General features: G+C 45.4%; 1 protein-coding gene across 1 annotated transcript; it reads left to right on the top strand.

Annotated features, from left to right (window-relative positions):
- The first annotated feature begins 10951 nt into the window (after positions 1-10951).
- Positions 10952-15864, top strand: LOC109767847 (protein FAR1-RELATED SEQUENCE 5-like). Its single transcript, XM_020326572.2, has 5 exons — positions 10952-11026; positions 13729-13875; positions 14109-14234; positions 14389-14486; positions 14541-15864. Exons 1-5 carry the CDS (start codon positions 10952-10954, stop codon positions 15862-15864), a joined length of 1770 nt encoding a protein of 589 aa, XP_020182161.2.
- Positions 15865-21622: the final 5758 nt, after the last annotated feature.

Here is a 21622-nt window from a genome sequence, read left to right on the forward strand (position 1 = left end):
ATGGCGCACTACTGGTGCGCCACTAGTACCACGCCACTAGTATTAAATACTAATGGCGCACCACTGGTGCGCCATTAGTATCTGGTATACTAATGGCGCATCATGCCGTGCGCCATTACTATCTGACTTAGTAATGGCGCACCCCATAGAAGTGCGCCATTAGTAACAAATTTTTTTCAAATATTTTTTCAGAATTTTTTTTTTAAATTCAATTTTTTTTTTCAAATTTTTTTTCGTTTTTTCTTAATCTCGGGTCACTATGGCTTAATCTCGGGTCAATATGCTTAATCTCAAGTTAAATCGCACTAAGTGGTTTTTTTTTAAATTTCAATTTTTTTTCAAATTTTTTTTAGTTTTTTCTTAATCTCGGGTCACCATGGCTTAATCTCGGGTCACTATGCTTAATCTCAAGTTAAATCGCACTAAGTGGTCAAACTTCCCGAAAGGTCACCCATCCTCACACTACTCCAGCCCGAGCACGCTTAACTTCACAGTTCTATCCAACCCAGCACCACCTCACTTAACAGGCACTTGTTGATATATCTACCATATCAATCCTATTAAACCTTGTTGATGGCTAGGACTTTGTTCATGTTCATGAGTATGATGAAATTTTGAAAAATATTTCAAACTTCCCGGTCATATTATGTATCATTTTTTGAAAAAAATATCCAAAAAAAATTTCAACACCAATTTTTTTCTGTTACTAGTGGCGCACCTAGCAAACGGTGTGCCACTAGTAAGTTTGAATTTTTTTGCCTCTAGATCTTGAAAGCCCCGTAACTTTTTTGTTAGGTTTTTGAGGATTTTGAAAATGTTTAACGGGGTTCCCCCAGTTAAATTCGGATGTAACTTTTCGAGTAGATGATTTTTCATATAAAAAACTTTTTAGTCCGAGTTCGTATGCAAAAGTTATGCCCATTTTACAAATTCCAGAGAGATTTTGCAAATAAAGTCGAAATTCATATTTGTAAATTTTCCCAACAACTAGACCACATATCACATGGGAAACTTATTTGTAATTTTTTTTAACTGAAAAGGCGGTCCACGGGGGGGGGGGGTGCATTCATTGGAATTTTTGGGTCAAGTTAGTAATGGTGCACCGTGGGAGTGGTGCGCCATTACTAGTTCAACTAGTAATGGCACACCACTCCCACGGTGCGCCATTACTAGTTTTGAAAAAAAATTGAAAAAAATTGAAAAAAATTTACTAGTGGCGCACCGTGGATGTGGTGCGCCATTGCTAGTTTAACTAGTAATGGCGCACTATCCCCTGGTGCGCCATTACTAGTTTTGGAAAAAAATTGAAAAATTTTTACTAGTGGCGCACCGTGGATGAGGTGCGCCATTACTAGTTTAACTAGTAATGGCGCACTATCCCCTGGTGCGCCATTACTAGTTTTGAAAAAAAAAATATTTACTAGTGGCGCACCGTGGATGTGGTGCGCCATTAGTATTTGGACACTAATGGCGCACCAACACATGGTGCGCCATTAGTATATAGTAGTGGCGCACCACATGTCTGGTGCGCCATTAGTGTCCATATCATCTATAGCCCTTTTCCTAGTAGTGACCAATCAAGAAGCTGATTCCAGTAGCAAGTAGTGAGATAAGGGAGTGTGGAGGAGCATCTGCTACTTGAAGGAGGCGGTCGGCCTCAGTGCAAGTTGAAGCTGAGCGAGGAGAAGAAGGGCACGAAGAAGGCATCGGCAGCGTCGGGATCCCGCACCTGCACGACCTCCGCCGCACCTCCTTCCTGCAGCCGCAGCAGCAGGGACGCCATCATCCAGTACTCCACACCGTGCTGCCAGGTGGAGTACTCCCCAGGGCGGTACTCCGGGTACCCGCGGCCAGAGACGACAGAGCCGGTGTCGCGGTTGGTGACGACGAAGGAGAAGACGATGAAGAAACGGCAGAGGGACCCCGTGAGCCCCGCGAGGGAGAGCGCCAGGAGCAGCGCCTCCAGCGCGATGACTGGCCGCTCTAGGAACCGCTCGCAGTCGGTGGTGGCGCCCCGGTGGCTCAGCTAGATGCCGTCGCCGAGAACGACGAGGGAGAGGACCAGGACCCCCACTCGCGGCCTCCGTCTCGGGCCAGTTGGATCTGAGAGTGGGGAGAGGGGAGAGGATCTCAGGTGGGGAGGGGAGGAGTGGGTGGCGGCGAGGGGAGGGATCTGGATCGGGAGCGCTAGGGTTCGCTGCAGGGAGAGAGAGGAGTGGTGTGTGGTGGGTTTTTTAGGGGTAGCTCACGGTGGGTGGGTGAGAGGGTGAGGTGCGGGCCGTTGGATCTAGGAGGATCCGACGGTGATTTATCCACGATCCGCGTGAGAGGCCCCTGGACCAATCAGAACGGAGTATACATGTATGATATTTTGACCATTTAAATTGGTTGTAATCGACTAAACGTAAGGTGCTAAATCATGTTAGCTATTTTATTATGACCTGAAATTTTGAAAAAAAATCTTTTCATTGTGTCAGCAAATTTTACTATTGTTTTCAGGAATAATCACAAATTAATATAAGACAAGTATTTTTTAAAAGAGTTATGAGAAATGAGTTCTTTTAAATCATTTTTCCATTTTCCGCGTGCCCAAAATGAGTTCTTTTGTGAAGGACCCACCATATATTTATTGCAAAATTGTACCAAATTATTTTTATAAAATACTAGGCCATATTTAATGCACAGTTGACATAATGGTTGGATGTCCAAAACTTTTATCCACCTCTCGTGAAAAAGACAAATTCCCGCCGATTCAGTAGGAAACGGGTGAAATTTGAACTGCAGCTGCCTCATAGTTTGCTCTTTATTTTTTTCCAAAAATCATTTATAGTTACATAAGTATCTATTTAATCATAGAAACACCAAAAAAATCCAAGATTCAAGCACTAGCTAGGAACGGTCATGCCCGCCGTTTTGACCGCATTTTGACACGGGCATAAAAAATTCAAAAAAATCAAAAAATTGGAAAACCTTTGCATTGTGTCATTATATGTGACCAAGTTACGAGGAAAAATAATAAACTTGTAATACGGCAATTCTTTTAAAAAAGTGTTCTTAGAAATGAGCTATCATATGTGAAGATTCATGGCTTTCAAGACAAATGATCAACTTATGGCCGCATTCGTGGCATAGTTTGTTCAAATGATCTCATATTGTGCACAAGGGTGCATCTTGGAATGTCAAACAATGTTGCCTAAGGGAGTTTTCATTTTCTTTGGACGAATAATCCATTTTCCATTTTCCGAGTGCCCAAAATGACATTTTTTGTGAAGGAACTACCATATATTTGTTGCAATTTTGGACCAAATCAATTTTCTAAAATACTAGGCCATATTTAATGAACAATTGAACAAATGGTTGGGTGACAAAAGTTTTGATCCACCTCTGGTGAAAAAAACAAATTTCGACCGATTCAGTAGGAAGCGGATCAAATTTGAACTATAGCTGCCTCATAGTTTGCTCTTTATTTTTTCCAAAAATCATTTCTAGTTACATAAGTATCTATTTAAGCAAAAATACATGGTTTGGTGGCGATACGTCGAGGTTTGGACGGTGGCCGAGGGCCCCAACTCCAGAGCGCGTAAACTCGCATGCCCGCCGCATGGTCACCGCGTGACTGTGGTGTTGCCATGCGTTCTGGGCGGCCTAGGCATGTCTATTGGGTTGGGCACTCCCCAGGTAGGTTCTAGGAAGAAAATTACAACATAAGATTTTCACGAGGTGACCGAACTATGCTCAAACATGAATTAGCAGCCAAGTGTTTGATTAGCGGTACGGGAAATGCACATGGCCAATGGGCGTGAGTTTTGGCTGAGGATGATCATCTACTAAGAAGACTGTATTCATAAATTTTCAGCTCAAAAGGAGGAGCCTAGCTGGTTGCAAAGTACCACACTGGACAGAAATATGAATGTTGAAACTGGGCTCAAAATAATGAATGGAATGAGCTGAAATTTGGTGGAGGATGGTTATTTGGGCATAGGAAAGAACTGTAGAAAATTGATACCATTTGGACATGCCAAAGTGGTACTTCCTTCACAATGCACATCTCTGGACAGAAACTTGGGAAAATTAGTGAGAGAAATTGGATAAATGAAATGAGCTCAAATTTGGTGTAGGTAAGTTACATAGGTATGGTCATGCCCTGGTAAATTTTTAGATCATTTGGGCAAGCCTAGCTAGTACTTACTTCACAAACCTTCTCTCTAGATAGAAACTTTGGAAATTTTTTGAGGAAGATTTACCAAGAAAATGGAGCTGAATATTATCATGTGGCAATGATTTGGGTATGGAAGAGTGCTCAAAAAGTTTGAGGGTAATAGGAGGGGTCTAGATAACACTTGCTTTGCAATGTGCCAATCTAGCCATAAAATAGAAATTGAACCTGGGCTCACATAGATGATTTGACTGAGCTGCAATTTGGAGGAGTGTGATAATTTGGGCATATGAAGGAACTGCATAAATTTTATGTCATTTGGATATATAACAATGGTACTTCCTTCACAATGCTCTCCACTAAACAAAAAATTGGGAAACATATTGAGGGAAAATGGTTAAATTAAATGAGCTAAAATTTGGTGGAGGGACATTCTATGGCAGGGTCATCTCCTGGTAAATTTTCAGCAATTATAAAGCAATATAAAATATAGTTGCTTCACAAACTGAAAATATTACGAGAAACAAAGATTGGATGTTGCTCTCTCGTGGATTGTTAGATGGGGCTAAACTTTTGTGGAGAGCTATGATATGGGCATATAGAATATGTGGCAAAAATTCAACTCATTAGGATATGCATAGCTAGTACTTCTTTCACAAAGGTTCTAGGTGGACAAAAACTTTGGAAATTTGCCGAGGAAGATTTACTGGGAAAATGGAGCAGAATTTTTTCATGAGACAATGATTTGGACAGGAAAGAGTGCCCAAAAATTTTGAGGGCAATCAAGAATATATAAATAGCACTTCCTTCACAAAGTGTTGTTTTGAACAGAATAGAAAAATGAATATTCTTGAATTTTTTTTGAACTAGGCAAGGAAGGTTTTTTACATATTTGACAAAGATATGACCCAAAGAATTTATGACATTTTTTGGGGAATTTTGGGGATGACAGAATTATAGGTTGCTTCACAACCTAGGGCAAAAATTGACACATGGACATGACACATAGGCAAAACTGATGAGGTGGCGCCTAGTCATAGCAATCCAGCACAATTTACAAGGTTATGACCATCTATATTGGTCGTGATCAGCTAGAAATAAGGCAGCGGACCAGTGCTGTCTGCTTTATGACCATTTCATGTAAGGAAATTACGACCTTTCGGACCAAAATGGTCGTTATAGTTTAGAGTTTGGAGCCCCCCGAACAGCTTTTGACCAATTGGTCTCAAATGGTCATAGATTTATGACCAATTCTTCCAGGGTCGCTGACAGAAGGTCACAAGTTGACATATTTCTTGTAGTGCTTCTTGATCCAGCAAGACGGCGAGGTAGTATATGAGTTCCAGCAGCACGACGGCGTGGTGACGGTGATGGTGAAGTGATCTTCGTAGGGCTTCACCTAAGCACTACGAAAATATGACCGGGGTGTAAACGGTGGAGGGGGGCGCCACACACGGCTATGCAATTGTCTGGGTTGTGCTAGGCCCCCCTCCCACATATATATAGGTGGTGGGGAGGAGGGAGCAGCCAGGAGGGCGCCCCAAGTAGGCCGAATCCTACTTGGGGTCCTCCCCAAGGGGCGCCCACTTTCCTTATTTGCCGGAGAAGAAAGGAAAGGGGGGAAGAGAGAAGGCAGGGGAGGCCGAATCCTTCCCGCTTTCCTTTCCACACTTGGGCGGCTGCCATGGGGGGCGCGCCAGCCCTTTGTGGGCTGGTGTGCTCCCCTCTTATACCCAATAGGCCCAATACCCTCCCGGGGGTGACCGGTACTCTGATGACTATTCGGTTTTCTCCGAAACACCGATGTCTGAATACCATCATCCTATATATCAATCTTTACCTCTCGACCATTTTGAGACTCCTCGTCGTGTCGGTGATCTCATCCGGGACTCCGAACAGCATCCGTCACCAAATCATAGAACTCATATAACATTATATCGTCAACGAACATTAAGCGTGCGGACCCTATGGGTTCGAGAACTATGTAGACATGACCGAGACACCTCTTCGGTCAATAGCCAATAGCGGAACCTCGATGCCCATATTGGCTCCTAAATATTCTACGAAGATCTTTATCGGTCGAACCGTTATGACAACATACGTAATTACCTTTGTCCATCTGTATGTTACTTGCCCGAGATTCGATCGTCGGTATCTTCGTACCTAGTTCAATCTCGTTATCGGCAAGTCTCTTTACTCGTTCCGTAATACATCACGTCGTGACTAACTCCTTAGTAATTTGCTTGCAAGCTTATGATGTGTATTACCGAGAGGGCCCAGAGATACCTCTCCAATACTCGGAGTGACAAATCCTAATCTCGATCTATGCCAACTCAACAAACACCTTCAGAGATACCTGTAGAGCATCTTTACGATCACCCAGTTACTTTGTGACGTTTGATAGAACACAAGGTATTCCTCTGGTATCCGGGAGTTGCATAATCTCATAGTCAAAGGAATATGTATTTGACATGAAGAAAGCAATAGCAATAAAACTGAACAATCATTATGCTAAGCTAAAGGATGGGTCTTGTCCATCACATCATTTTCCTAATGATGTGATCCCGTTATCAAATTACAACACATGTCTATGGTTAGGAAACCTTAACCATCTTTGATCAACGAGCTAGTCTAGTAGAGGCTTACTAGGGACACGGTGTTTGTTTATGTATTCACACATGTATTTAAGTTTCCGATCAATATAATTCTAGCATGAATAATAAACCTTTATCATGAATAAGAAAATATAAAATAACAACTTTATTATTGCCTCTATGGCATATTTCCTTCAAAAACATCCCTAATTTTTCCCACATGGAACATATTACATGGTGTTACTAAGGCCAACTTTTCGTGTTTTTTGGAACTATATTACATAAGTGAAAAAATTAAAATGAGTCTTTCAAAACAGTCAAAATCATTAGCTTGAAATAGTGAAATCGTGTAAATCTCCTTATCTAAACAGTGGAACAATGTGATGTTTATGAAATTAGTGATATCTATAATTCAAATTAGTGAAATTAGTTATTTGAAATGAGCGAGTTTTTTGAATTTAGTGAAATTAGTTATTTGAATTGAATGATCTTTTTAAACTAGTCAAAATGTATCCAACATTGCGATTTTTTAAAGCCGTTATCACCCTAACTCAAATATATAAAAAGTTTCAAAAACGGATATTTGGTTCAAAAGTTATGAGCAATTCAAAATGCCACAGCCAAAATAAAATGCAAGTCTCTTGTTTGGAGAGAGTCTTGTGTGCATGCAGCTACCAGCCCACCACCCACCCCTCCACTACACTAGTGTCAAAAAACTCTTATATTATGGAACGGAGGGAGTACCTTTTCTCGGACAACTATCCGACAAAAAGATGTGCACTTATACCTTTCTTTTGCGAAAAAGTCCAATGGCCATATATTAAATATTACAGGTCCTTACAAACACAGGCAAACGGAAAGATAAAAGGAAAATGCTACACTTACGCGCTGATTCTTATTGATTGACGTTATGGACTGGGCTGTGAAACCTTGATTGGAAATCTGGAGGGGGGTGGACCCGCACTTGAAAATCAAGGGGAAAAAGAGATTGGTGGAGAGTAGTCTGTAGGTCGTTTCCGTGCCATCTTGCCCGTAAGTGTAGAATTATCGAAGATAAAAATGCATTCACAATCTTGGGGTGCTGAAGTCGCCTTCCTCCTGCAGCCACAGGCGGCATGCCGTGAGCATAACCCGATGCCGCCTCTCAACCTCCACCTTGGCAGAGACAACCTTGTTAAAACCCACGAGCTTGTATAAGCAGCGACCGGGAAGTCGTCGATGCATACCAGGACACACCGGCAACCGCGATCTGCGAACCAAATCGCCGCCCTGGAGGAGAAAACGCCAATAAAGGCATGTAGAAACTTCAAAAACCATAAAAGCTTGTCGAATCCAGACGGACCCACCGAAAACCTAAACCAACCGGATCGATGAAGACCCGTCAGAGACACGTATTGTATGTATACCTCCAGCAAAACGTTTCAGATCTTTATACCCAGACTCACCACACAATCTTGATACCGTGGCAGACGGTTGATGCGTTGGCATTACACATACCGGCACCGTAGAGTTATCACTTTACATTGAGTCGTCTTTACTGTCTATGCTTCGATGGAGAGCATTGCTTCTCTGTATTTTCTGAGCGGTGAGATTTATTTTCAGTTGCGGATAGCTTTTTCCGTTTGATTGTTTTCCATCTTGAAGAAGGAGTGGTTTTATTACATTTTTTGCCAAAAAAAAGATAAAAGTGGGACTTTGTATTGGTTCGCCATTTCTGAAGCTCTATGAATCGCGCCGCTTTTTCCATCGACACCGGCAAAAGCAGATCGATGGATCGCTCGATCACCGCCAGAGGGATCACGGCAAATACCCGACCGTGCTAGTATCTCAGTAGCTGATGTTACGATCAGGTCAACCTAGCTAGCCGCTAGACGCTAGCTATCATCTGACGTACTGCAGTGTACAGTTCAGTCACTGACATATGGGCCCGTCAGACGGATGGCCAACATGTCAGTGACTCAACTGCACCCTGCCGCACGTCAGGGAAGTTGAGTCCGCCAGGGAACGAGAGATGATGTCCATCACCCCGAGCGCGTGAAGGAAGCAAATGTGATTTGATTTGAGACGACGTACAACGGAGAGCTAACCTTGATGGCGGATTTGACCGGGGCTAGCTGTTAGGGATTTATGTCATCGCTACGCAGGCAGCAGCAGAGCCCAACTGGGAATCAAAACCGCTGTTTAGCAGCAGCTCAGCTCAGCGGGCATAAATTCTGAACAGTGCCGTTGCCAGGATATGTATTGGCAGGAGGAAATTAAGACGGCGGAAAATGGCAACGAACCAAGTTAGGGCCAAATCAAGCCAGACCATAGCAAATGTTAGGTTGATTTTCAAGGACGATTTGACCTCCAATTGAAGGTTAGTATAGATCTCCAACCGTGTGTGCCTGAAAATACATATGTACGGCCTGTGATGGAACACAGTGGATGGGGACTGATTATCAACACAAATCTCCAAATTTGACATCGATCAGCATCAAGTATAGATAGCTGTTATCACGAAAGAGACGACGAGGGTGACTGGTCAGAGCAGCAAGCCCCAGATGCATCTAATGTATGCTCAATTGGGAGTCCCCGTCGCGTATCAGCTTCGAATAACGTCGCTCTCCGCCAAACAGTGCGTGCCATCAACTGTCCGATGCCGATATAATTTGGTTGCGGCGCGCATTATCTTCATCACGCACCACCGTATCCACACACACATAAAACCTCCATAATAAGTGGATAAAAGTAAGCAAAACTCTAGATGGAGTAGCTCTAGAGATACAGAATCAGGCGCATGCAATGAGCGTGAGACTGTAGCTGTGCACCAGGTCCAAACGACGACGAGTGCTGCTGCTTACACTTAAGGGGCAATTTGGTTTCTAGGCTTCTAGCCACACCTTATCACACTTTGCCACGTCTTACCTTAAGCAAGTTTGATCAAATTAGGTCAAAATGTGGCTAAGAATTTGATAGTCAAGTTAGACAAGTATAGCAAAAATAATGTGACAATATGTGACAAAGATAGTCAGAATCTGCCCCTTACACACTTGCAGGCGTATGTACGTGTTAGAGTACGTAATGGGCTTAATGGCCCTAAGCTGGCGGTATAGCCCGTTAGTTTTAAAGTTAATTAGAGATAAGAGCCGCTTGTTTAGGGGTCAAGTAAAACCTTATTTGGAATCATGTAAACCTCTCTATAAAAAGAGGAGATGTATTAATCTAATCAAGTAAACCTCCTTGTAGCAGCAAACCTCCTTCTAGCAGCGCCGTAAAAGTACGTCTGCCGCATGCATGGCGATGGAGTAAAATAAGCAGACAAGACTCGTCTTTGACGACGGACGGATCTGCCTGCCCGCCTGCTGAGCTCTCAGGAGGTCTATTATCTCTCTCTCTCCTCGCTCACTTTCTCTGAATCCCGTGCTTCACGGCCTGAATACTCGTGCGCTAATCAACTTCATTTTCTCTCTTTTCCCCTGCCGATGGATCGGCTGATTGATCGTTAAAAGAATGGGATCACTTTTGACAGGCAAACATGCCTCTTATCAAGGGCTTCTATGGCCATGTGATCGGTCACACTGCACGCAGGCATCAGGGCGGGCGAGTCGCCGGCGGCCGCGTGGGGAGGTAGGCCCTCCGTGCCACCCGCCGCCCCAACATGGCCGTCTAGAGTCTCGCCGAAGGTTTGACGAGGTGCGCCCCGGCTGACTTGTTGCTGTTCGCCCTATCGCCATTGCTCACCTCTATCCGTTCCAACAAGCCCGGGTTGTTGTTGACGGGTGGATGGCTGAAGTAGAGTACTTGGAATACTGAAGCTCTGCGGAAACAGAACAATTGGCCGGCCGGCCGGTCGTCAGTAAGGCATGCATGCACAAGCAACGTCGAGCCACGATGCAGGCACGCGCATCGGCCGTCGTCCGTCCCCATCACACGCGCGTGTTTGCTGGATCTCGGACGCCACGCGTACGCTGTACCGTCCGGCCGGCCGGGTTTGACTTGACCCACCACGACGCACGGTCGCGTTTTGGTTCAGCTAGCCCTACTACAGCGGAAGGAAGGGAGGAAGCCTCGTGGTATGTCGACCGATCATCTTACTAGTTACTACGGCTCATATAAATCCTCTGCGGTGATCACCAGCAAAGCTGTTCATATTTTTACAGCAGTGATCGGCACGCAGAGTAAAGAGGAAGCGACAGATGAAACGGACGACGGGCGTTAAATGAAGCCCGGCGGCAGCGACTGTTCACGCATCGGCCGGCCACCGCCCACCGGTGGATCAGAGATCGGCCAGAGCGTACGGTGTGCTTTTGCTTGATCGGTTTGTACAACTTTTGATTGATGGATTGACGGCCTGATGTGGCCATGGGTTAATTCGCTCGCATCAGTGCCCTCCCTGCAAACGGAGGCCGAGTAATAATACTCTTGCATTTTTTTTGACGCCGATAACTGCCACACGTGTGGTATATTCGACATGTGTCCACACATGGTGTGTGGTGTAAGTGGAGGCACCCCACACGGGCTGGGCGAACAATAGAATTGTCCACGCGTGTGGGCGCGGCTACTTCGTGCCACCCGTCCAACAAGTACTACTTATCTTCATCCCGCGCGTGTGGCACGAAGCAAAAATGCCCACACGTTCTAACGCAGCTACGTTAGGTACCCCGCGGGTTGACAATTTAGTTGCCATCCTGGTTGGCAGATGTAGTTATCCGGAATGGCAAGTATAGTTGTAAAAGCATGGCAACTCTATCTGTTTTGGTTAACTATAGTTGCCATGTATAATTTATGGTAGTTGCCGTGTGTAATCAAATCGTAGTTGCCGTGTGTGATTAACTACTTGCCACATATGGTCAAACAGTAGTTGCCATGTGTGTTTACCTAGTTGCCACGTGTGGTCCAACCATAGTTGCCATGTATTGTTAATCACAGTTGCCATGTGTGTTTATCTGGTTGCCACGTACGCGCAACTGCAGTTGCCGTCTAGCAAAGAATAACAGTTGCCATGTGGGTTTATCTGGTTGCCACGTACGCGCAACTGCAGTTGCCGTCTAGCAAAGAATAACAGTTGCCATGTGTGTAACGAGTTGCCACGTTCGCGTAACTGCAGTTGCCAACCACGACGTAGGAGTGTCGTGTGGGGCGAAAAGCCGTTCGCCCACACGCGCATGAACTAGGTGACGGCTGTGTGGGTAGAAACTAGTTCGCCACACGGCGCAGCTGGCAAACAGCATGGTGCGGGCGTGTAGGCAAACTCTCCAACGCTCACACACCAGCCCCGTCCTACATGGCACAGAAAATCAACCTTTTCATGCCAAGATTCATGCAAAAAGCACTGAACGACGGTTCAGATCGTGTGGGCGAGTTGAGGAACGCCCGTACGTGTGGGCGTTAGTGTTTTCTTTTTTGAGAAGTAATACTCTGCATGATGTACGGAGTACTACTACTACCACTCGGACTCATATCGGACGTCCATTGGCCATTTGGCCCGCAGCCAGGCAACGTCTGGAGGCCTCATTCATGCTAGGTTACGTGTACGTCCGTGGGGCTGGCCCGTACGTACGCGCTCGCCAGGCCAACTGAAGGTGCGTCGCTGGTCCTGGTGGTCCTGCCGTGCCGTGCGTGCTACACGTAGGAGTAACATGCGTTCGTGTGTACCCTCACGCGCCGCGGGCACGAGATTCCTCGGAGTATGTGCGACTGCGGCCACTGCCACAGTGCTGTTCCTGCGGTGCGCAATCAAGTTTCATGTGTACGTGTTACGATTTCCGAAACCGTAAAATAACTACCACGTATGTCACCCTGAATATATACAGGAGTGCTGACGTGGAGGCAGTGGCACTACCATGCCCTGCGCAGAAAAAGTGTGCACGCATGCACAGTTTAGCACGTACAGTACAGCGTCGTCGTTTGTCTATACTCCATACGTGCACCACATGCCAGCTTAACTTTTTCTCAGAGCCAGGGTCCCAGTAATCCTTTGCCTTGCCCACATCGACCGCGCAGTCGGCAAGGCATCATCATCGATCACACGTATCTATACATACTAATACATCTCCAAACAGATCCATATCTACAGATGCCCTGGCCCTCCGAGTCGAAAACACCACCTGAATGAACGCAAGTGGAAAGCGTTCCCGTCGCTCCAAGTCCCTGATGATGCATGGCGAATCCGAACCTCGCCGACGAGCCCTGCTCCGGTGCTCCCCTAACCTAATTTTTGAGGGGTATTTTTATCCTCGCGAGTTTGTTTTTTTTCTGGCCCGCCGTAGCCCAGATCCAAGCCCTGTCTAGCCTTGTATAACCCAGACTGTATGTGTACAGTATCCTGATCCGAAAAAAAACATCACACGACCCCACGTCCACGTAAGACCTGCCGAATCCAATCATTCACGCAGCTCCATCAATCTCGCTAGCATTGACGCAGCTCCATAAGTCACGTAGTAGATCTCCAGCGGCGGCTATCTCGTCGCCGGCGATCTCGTCGGACAACGGGAGCGACAACGTCGTGAATCTCCAACGAGCGCGCACAGGTACCGCATCCCGCGTCCGCCCTCTAGTATCGCTCGCGGCAACATCGAACGAACTGCCGCCGCCAGTGGTAGTGGTTAACCTAGCGGGGCGGGTAACCTAGCTACCCGGCGGCGCATGCGATCGTGGATCTTGTTCCGGTAGTGCTGCTCCTCGTGATCTGGGTTCACGCAGCATCGGTTGCCGTCGGCTGTGCGCACCACCAGTATCGTTATTTGATGTGGCGGCTAACCTAGGTATCCGGCGGCAGAGGTAATCACAGATCTAGCTAGGTGTTGAGATCGTGCAGTTCCTCGCGATTGAAAGTGATCACGACGGGTGCCGTGGCCATCTTCCTTACTAAGTTTGGCAGATCTGAACGGCCTCGGTTGCGGTTGTTTACATAACATCCGTGATCGTGTGCTATGTGTTGTATATTTCATCATTGATAATGTTTGCACATGTGATGATACATATTATTGGTTGTAGGAAATGGCGGACGAGGAGTTAACTGATATCATGGTAGACATGGAGTTTGGAGAACTGATGAAAGACTGTATAGAAGATTGGTCAGATGATGAAAATTCAGATCGTGAAGATCGGTCAGAGAATGGGAACGAATGGGACGATCTTAATGTGAGTGGCATTGTCATGTTGTAATTTTTTGGTGGCATCCGACAACATTAAATCTTTGTGTTGAAAATTTATAGCTCGATGAGCTTGATGATGATCAGGAAAACAACTCGGAGCTCTCGAATGAAGATTACCTTAGTTAGGTACGTAAGTGAAAACTTTTGTTGGCATGCAAATTGAATTTCTTCTGGAATATTATATGATAAGTAATTATGTATTTGTGTTGTATTTTTCAGTTCATTTCCGAATGTCATAATGCATACGACTATTATGGTGAATCCGACGCGGAGACAGTCCTTAACGACGAATCATTAGACGCACCTGATTCTGGGGAGTCCCAGTCGTCGATCATCATGAGTGAGGTATGTGTGTAATCAATGTTCTATGGAAGTAATGTTAAACCATGGAAAACTGTTTTCATGGCTGTTGTTTGATTGTGTAGGTGACACAAGATGATGGAGCAAAGAATGTCCAAGATACCGCCAGTGCAGTGATAAGAGGGATATGTTCATGCAGATAATGAAAATGACCCTTACGTCTCACGATGTTGCGTATGATTTCTACAACAGCTATGCTAGAGATAATGGTTTCAGCATTAGAAGGAATAAGGTCAGGTATAGCAAAACGGAGACATGTCATATGTGTTATAGGCGGTTTGTTTGTTCCAGACAAGGAAAACGTGACAGCAAGTTGCTAACCGAGGAAGGACACAGCCGTAGGCTCAGAGCCGAGACACGCTGCTTTTATGAAGCGCACCTGACCGTCAAGCTTGACCAAAAGCGTGGGGTTTGGTATGTTGAACGTTTTGAGGACAAGCATAGCCATATGTTGGCAGGACCGGACGAGGTACCTTTTCTTTGGTCCCATAGAAAAATCAAAGAGTACCAGAAGCATGAGATAATGTCCATGGGAACTGCAGGGATTAGAATTCACGACATGATGGATTGCTTCATCAGCAAACATGTATGGTACGGCGGTGTTGGTTTTACCAGGCATGAAATATACAACCTTTGCGCCAAGGAGAAGAGGAAGCTGCTTCCAAAAGGAGATGCTACCACAGCCATAGGCATCATGGCCAGTAGGAAACAGAGGGATCCTAGCTTCTTTTTCGAGTACAAGCTAGATAAGGAAGGACATTTGAATAGGATGTTCTGGTGCGACTCCCAATCTCGTCATGACTATGAGGACTTCGGCGACGTGCTTGTATTTGACAGCACATACAAGATGAACCGCTATGGTATGCCATTCATACCTTTTGTTGGTCTTAACAATCACCGGAAGACCACTATTTTTGGCTGTGCCGTAGTTTCAGACGAGACCGAGGAGACATACGTGTGGCTTCTGCAGACTTTTTTGAGGTCCATGTGTCAAAAGATGCCTAAGAGTGTTATCACAGACGCCGACACTGCGATGATCAAGGCAATTCGCGAAGTCTTGCCAGACGTGTGGCACCGTATATGTACGTGGCACATAGAGAAAAATATGAAGATGCACCTCAGTCACAAGTCCTTGAAGGAGTTCCGAACTCTTCTGTACTACAGCACGTCCACGACCACGTTTGAGGAGAGATGGCACGCATTCTCCAAAAGATGCCAGTCAGAAAAAACTGTAGCATGGTTGAGGCGGATGTATAAGAAGAGGAGACTGTGGGTCGCGGCTTATCTAACAGAGGGGTTTTGGCTTGGCATGAAAAGCAACCAGCGGAGTGAAAGCCTGAAATCATGCCTTCACCTCCACCTAGACAGTGAAATGACCCTCGTGGATATGATTTTGCAATATGAGAACGCCGTTGTGCGTATCCGTGAAAACGAGGCGCGAGATGACTGCACGGCCTCACAGAGTTTACCGGTGCCAGTTACTAGCTCTAGGAAACTTGAGATAGCTGTTTCTCACGTCTTCACTCCAGCAAACTTCTATATGTTGCAAGATGATCTTAACAAAATTGACGACATGGAGATTGTAGAAATTAAGCTGGGAGACGGATCACAGTAGTACATTGTGGCCTGGAAGAATAACCGGAAGCGCCGTTTTTAGGTGGAGTATACACCAGTAAATTCCGCAGAAACTATAAGGTGCAGCTGCAGAAGAATGATTCGAAAGGGTCTACCTTGCAAGCACATATTCCATGTACTGAAGCACTTGAACATATCTGAAATACCAAAGTGTTTAGTTCTTGTTCGGTTCACGAAAGAAGTAAGGTTGGGACTGCCCGCGAGGCGCATAAGCGATTTGTTGGGATTTGGTTGGACTGGGGCTGGGGAAAGAATGAAATATAGCCAGGTCAGTGTGTTAGCGTTTGAAGCTATGCATACGGCATGCAAACACCCTGCTTTGTGGGATCAGTTACAGGAGAGTTTGAAGGCTGTGATAGCTAAGGGTCATGAGTATGATCTGCTACAGGAAAATTTGTTGAAGCAAACAAATGACATCAGTAAGTGTGCAGTTGAATATGTGGACGATGGTGAAGGCAACATGATTGAGGTTAAAGATCCTATGAAAGTGTCAAGCAAAGGTGCAACAAAGGTAGATGAGAGCCCCCCTGTCTCGAAAAATGGTAGACCACTCTCTTTTGATGAGTTGAAAACCCGGTGCGGCGCTTGCAAATTGGTAGGACACACTAGACGTAGCAAGAAATGCAAACTATATCAGAAGTAAGTGTTTGTATGCATTGTGGATTATTAAATTTTGTATCATTCATTAACTTAGCTTGTCTTTTATCATGTGCAGAAAAGTGGAGAAGGAACAAGAGTAGAACACTTGCTTCAATTATTTACTGTGTTAATCGGCCGGCTCATACTTTGGCTAAGGTAGCTGTAGGCGATTGTGTTTCTTTGGTTTGGAGACTTTCGCCCCCTGATTGTATCCCAGTCTTTGTTTAAATAAAGAAAGATGTTTCCCTCTAAACAAAAATCAAAAAAATTCTTTACTGTGTTATGACCGGGGCGGGAGGTAGAAAGAATATTGTACATTTCCCCTACCCACGTCCTAAATGCCATTAAAGAAGTAACTGTACCACTCTCCTCCCCACCACACACTCACCCACCTCCCAAGGGCGCCGATTCGAACTCCCCTCTTATCCCCACCTACAGTAGATCGAGAAAACCCTCGCCGGCGACCGCTGCAGCCGCCTCCATGGAGAGAAGCCTCAGCTGGCAGAGATCGATGATGGACCTCGCCGGCGATGACGAGGGGTGGCGCGCGCAGTTGACGGAGGTGTGCGGCTGGTTCCCCAGCACGGAGATGTTGGTCAACCACGCTCGTGGCCTCGTCAAAGTCCTCACCGACGCCGAGAGGAAGCGCGCCTTCCCCTACGGCCGCGGCGTCCCGCCGGCTGTCCTCCTCGTGTGGGCAATGCGAGAGGCCACGCTGAGCGACTCCCCTGTTCAGCGCGCAAGGTGGTGGATGTACCGCTCCACCACCATGACGTTGCGGCCAGATTCAGCACGCGTCGCGTCAAGGGCGGAGCGCGTCGACGTCGAGCTCGCTCTCCCTGCGCCCATCAGCCCGGACTAACAGGTCCGCCACGTGCCGAAGCCAGTGCTGCCGTTGGGCTCTGACGTCGTGGAGGACGACGTGGAGGAGGTACTGGTCATCCCTGATGACCATGAGGAGGGCGAGGAGAACGCTGTGCAGATGGTAGCGCCGGTCGCTGTCGAGGGTGGCAAGACAATGCCCATCGACGTCGAGCTCCTTCCCCTCCTCCCTGACATAGTGAAGGTGGAAGAAGAGGATGTGGCTCAGGATCAGGTGGCTCAGGATCAGGTGGCGCAGCTGTCGAACAGAACGGCGGTCAAGAAGAAGGCTTCTCCGTGTGTGGTGCGCCGCTCACGCGGCCTCAAATTTCTGAAGAAGTGAAGATGGGCACAGTTGCTGAAGGAGGAGGAAGCTGCTGGTTATCTTAAGTTAGGTATGCTGTTATATGTTTCAGCATATAAGTTAACATTATTTTGGGTTTGATGTTGGTTAGGTATGCTTTTATATGTAAGCATATAAGTTATGCAATCGGTACGGTTTGATCGGGTTCTTTGTGGCTGAAGAACTGAATATCTACTGCTCACCCTAAGTGTCAAGTTCAGTTAAATTTCTGAATATTGAATATGTACTGTTGCTTTGCTTCAGTGTTGCATCAAAGGTGTAGGTGCTGCTACATGTTGCTCCTATGTTGCAACAAGACAATGAACTGGGCTGCTGCATAAACCAGTAGTGTTGCTAGGTGATGTGCCCATGTGCATCCCATACCAAATATAGAAAATGCCAAAAGTGCATTGTCTGCCAAATATAGAAAATGCAAAAGTGCATTGTCTGCCAAATATAGAACATACAAAAAGTGCATTGTCTACCAATCATGATGGCCCCATGTTATTTATGCTGCAATCTCTGTTACACTTTGCCCATAAACTGAGTAGAAAATAATTCAGCAGCATTTCATCATGTCAATAACTTTATGAACAATCTATTTGCTAACTATGACAGCAATCATAATGGCAAGTAGGCCAAGATACACAAGACCTCCAAATCCGAAAATCCTATCCCTATAGAGCAATATTTCCTTGTGCATCTTAACCATTGCCCTCTTTTCTTTCTCATTCCTTTTAATTTCAGCTTCATATTCTGTAATCTTAGTCTCCAGTTTCTTGTTCTTCATGGCAAGATACTTAATGACTGACTTTGCTTTCCTGTCCCACTCCCCATCAACCCATTCAACATACTCAGAAGTGATATCATCCTAAATAAATCATGAGAAATTCAAGTTATTTTATAACTGAACTTGTCACTGCAAGCGTTAAACACTGAACTTTTTTGTAGCTTGACCGCAATAGCAGTACTAGTTTGAAGATCATGCTCAGTAGACTAACCTCAAACATACATCCCCCGAGTGCGCTGCCAAAATTGTCTGCATCTATGCAGACACGGCCACCAGGAGTTTCCTGATGGCCACATAGATGGAGCTTGTGATGGCCACAAGTGATGAATTGTGGGCGATAATGCTGGGATGTAAAGAACAATGGTAAAGAACTTTCCTTTTTGCCACCAAAGTGTAGCACTGAATAAAACCTGACGTGGGTTCTCCCGGCCCGCCGCCGCCCACGAAACCCCCGTCCCCTGTTCCACTCGATCCGCCGCCGCTGCCTCCTGTGCCACTGAATCCGCCCCACCTGCTTGCAAGACCCAGGGTTCGACCTAACTTGCGGTCGCCACCGCTCTTCTCGCCGCCGCCGCCCGACGCCCAGCTCGCTGTCATGCTTTCGCCGTCAAGATTTGGAGGCGCAAATGGAGAGAGAGGGCTAGGGATTTGGAAAGGGAAACGAGAAAAGGGGAAAGATCGATGTGAACCTGGCAAAATGGGCTGGTGTAGCGCTGCCGGCACGATAGCCCGCCCGTGGGGCCCCTCACGTGGTTAGATGGGCCGTGCCTGGCATCATGGTGAGTACAGAAAAAGTTAATTATACATATAATAAAAAAACAACGGGTTTGTAAAACAAAATAGAAAAAATGATGCCTGATAACACGCGATAGAGCCAACGAGCTGACATGACTAATTTTGATCAATGTAATATTACATTTTGGCTCGATATATTTACTTATCTACCATGACTACTTTTCATAATCATGTGATGAGGGGAATTACCATGAGATTATGCAAGATGATGACATGCAGATAGCTTAGGCAGAAGGCTAAGCTTGGTAGAGTTTTTAAAAAAGTAAAGATTGTGAAAATTTTAATATGAAACTTACGAGAGCAGTTGAAGAGAAAAATAGACTATTATAAAAAATTGGAGAACGAGAAAAATATTAAGCAAGAACACTTGATAAGTGAAGCCGTGAAAAATACAATTATAAAAAAATTGGAGAACGAGAAAAATATTAAGCAAGAACAATTGATAAGTGAAGCCAAAACTTTATTGGTACGACCAAATTGTCTTCTCCTAGCGAATTGTATGACAGAATTGTCTGATACGAGCGAATTGGATGACACACACATACACATGTATGTGTCACAATATTCGAGATGCCCTGTTTATTACATAAAAATGATAGAACCCCTAAGATAATCATGCCGTCGAAACCTTCAACCGGACTAAATCCAAACCACTAAAACTTCAATCTTGCATGCCGCATGAATTCTTCGGGCGCGCCTTTTCCTTGCGATTTCGCGAATTTTGTTCTTCACACACTCCATCATGTTCGAAGGTGACATAATCAACTCCGCGACGAAACGTCTTCTCCTTGCGTCAACTGTGGCCTGCAAAAATGACATAAAGGTTACATGAACCGAAGTTGCTACACGACCATAGTAGCTAGTCTACAAACGTAAATAACAGCATACGTGTGAAAAATCGCGGGTTATTCGGTCCCCGTCCCAATGTTCTAGACATTCTGTGACAAAAAGGCCACAAGAGTTCCTGGTACATATGCAAACATTAGCGGTGGGCAATACGAACATGTGTGTTGTTGTTTGAATGTGCATGATGTCCTATTAACTCACCCATCCTCTTGTTGGGGCATGTCATACTCCTTGATATGCCACTTACTTACGTCCGGATATTTCCCTGGTGTAATAAGATTTGCTAGGTGCATATCGTGTGCTATATCCATTCGCTATAAAGAGGATAGTGTTAAAGAATAATCATAAACAACATGTAAGACCAATGGTACAAATGTTGGTTACATTACCAGTGCTTTCATAGTCTTTTCTGTCAGGTCCAGAGGATAGAGCGAATCGAGAACTTGGAATTCTTGCATGATCAAGTGCATGACCACGGTCATCCAGTGGGCATTGTCGATATTCAATGCGATATACGACTACAATGCAAAAAACCATTGTGGATCAAACGAAATACTTGATGAAATGTCCTGTAGTGAAGAATTACAAACATAACGTACCTTATCACGCACAGTATACTCTTTCGTGACTCTATTAACTGCTCCAGCTTTGGACAGAGCACTATCCATGTTGCAACTCGACGGCAATGGATCGTCTCGTGCGATAGCACGATCTACAAGGAATTTGGACCTCCACGCTGGACAGAGGTAACGATCATGACCAACGCACAGCTCCAAATGTCCCATATAAGCATCAATTACCTTCATAGAATATCAGGGCATTACAGGTTGAAAGTTGAGACATAGATTATTGAGAATTTTAATAACAGGACATGCAAGTAGTACTTACATCGTCCGACAGCCATCTATGAGTTAGTACCGGTCGAATCCTTTCGGAAGTCAGAGATATGCCACGCCCTTCACTGTAGTAAACTTTCTTCCCCTTATTCTTTTCGGCGCTAGCAGCTAACTCAACAAATGAAACAACTGCATCAATTATTTCCGGCGTCAACTCATCTGCCACAACCTCCGGCTCATGATTTTCAGAAAACAGAGCTGCATGAAATAATATGAACGCCAACAATGGTGATCATATGCATTCGTAGCATATAAGAAAATAAGAAAGTTAGTTACGATACCTCTAGTAGTAGTAGAAGTACCGGAGGGTTTCTGACCACAGTTGGGACGCCTGCTAGGCTTGTCAAGTGCGTAGGGGGATTCAAATTTCTTAGGAACGGTCCTCTTGCGCTTACCGGACATAACTTCCTCATCCTTATCGATTGTTGCACCCTTTTTTCCATTCGCCTTAGCCATGAATTTGCTGACAGAAGATGGACAAATGTCTATGTCCGATGAAGGTGCTTGAGTAGAAGTACCAACGACCCAAGGGTTTTCGGGTGTAGCGCCACATTCATCATTACGCCTA

Source organism: Aegilops tauschii, chromosome 7, assembly GCF_002575655.3.
Source record: "Aegilops tauschii subsp. strangulata cultivar AL8/78 chromosome 7, Aet v6.0, whole genome shotgun sequence".
Taxonomy (NCBI): domain Eukaryota; kingdom Viridiplantae; phylum Streptophyta; class Magnoliopsida; order Poales; family Poaceae; genus Aegilops; species Aegilops tauschii.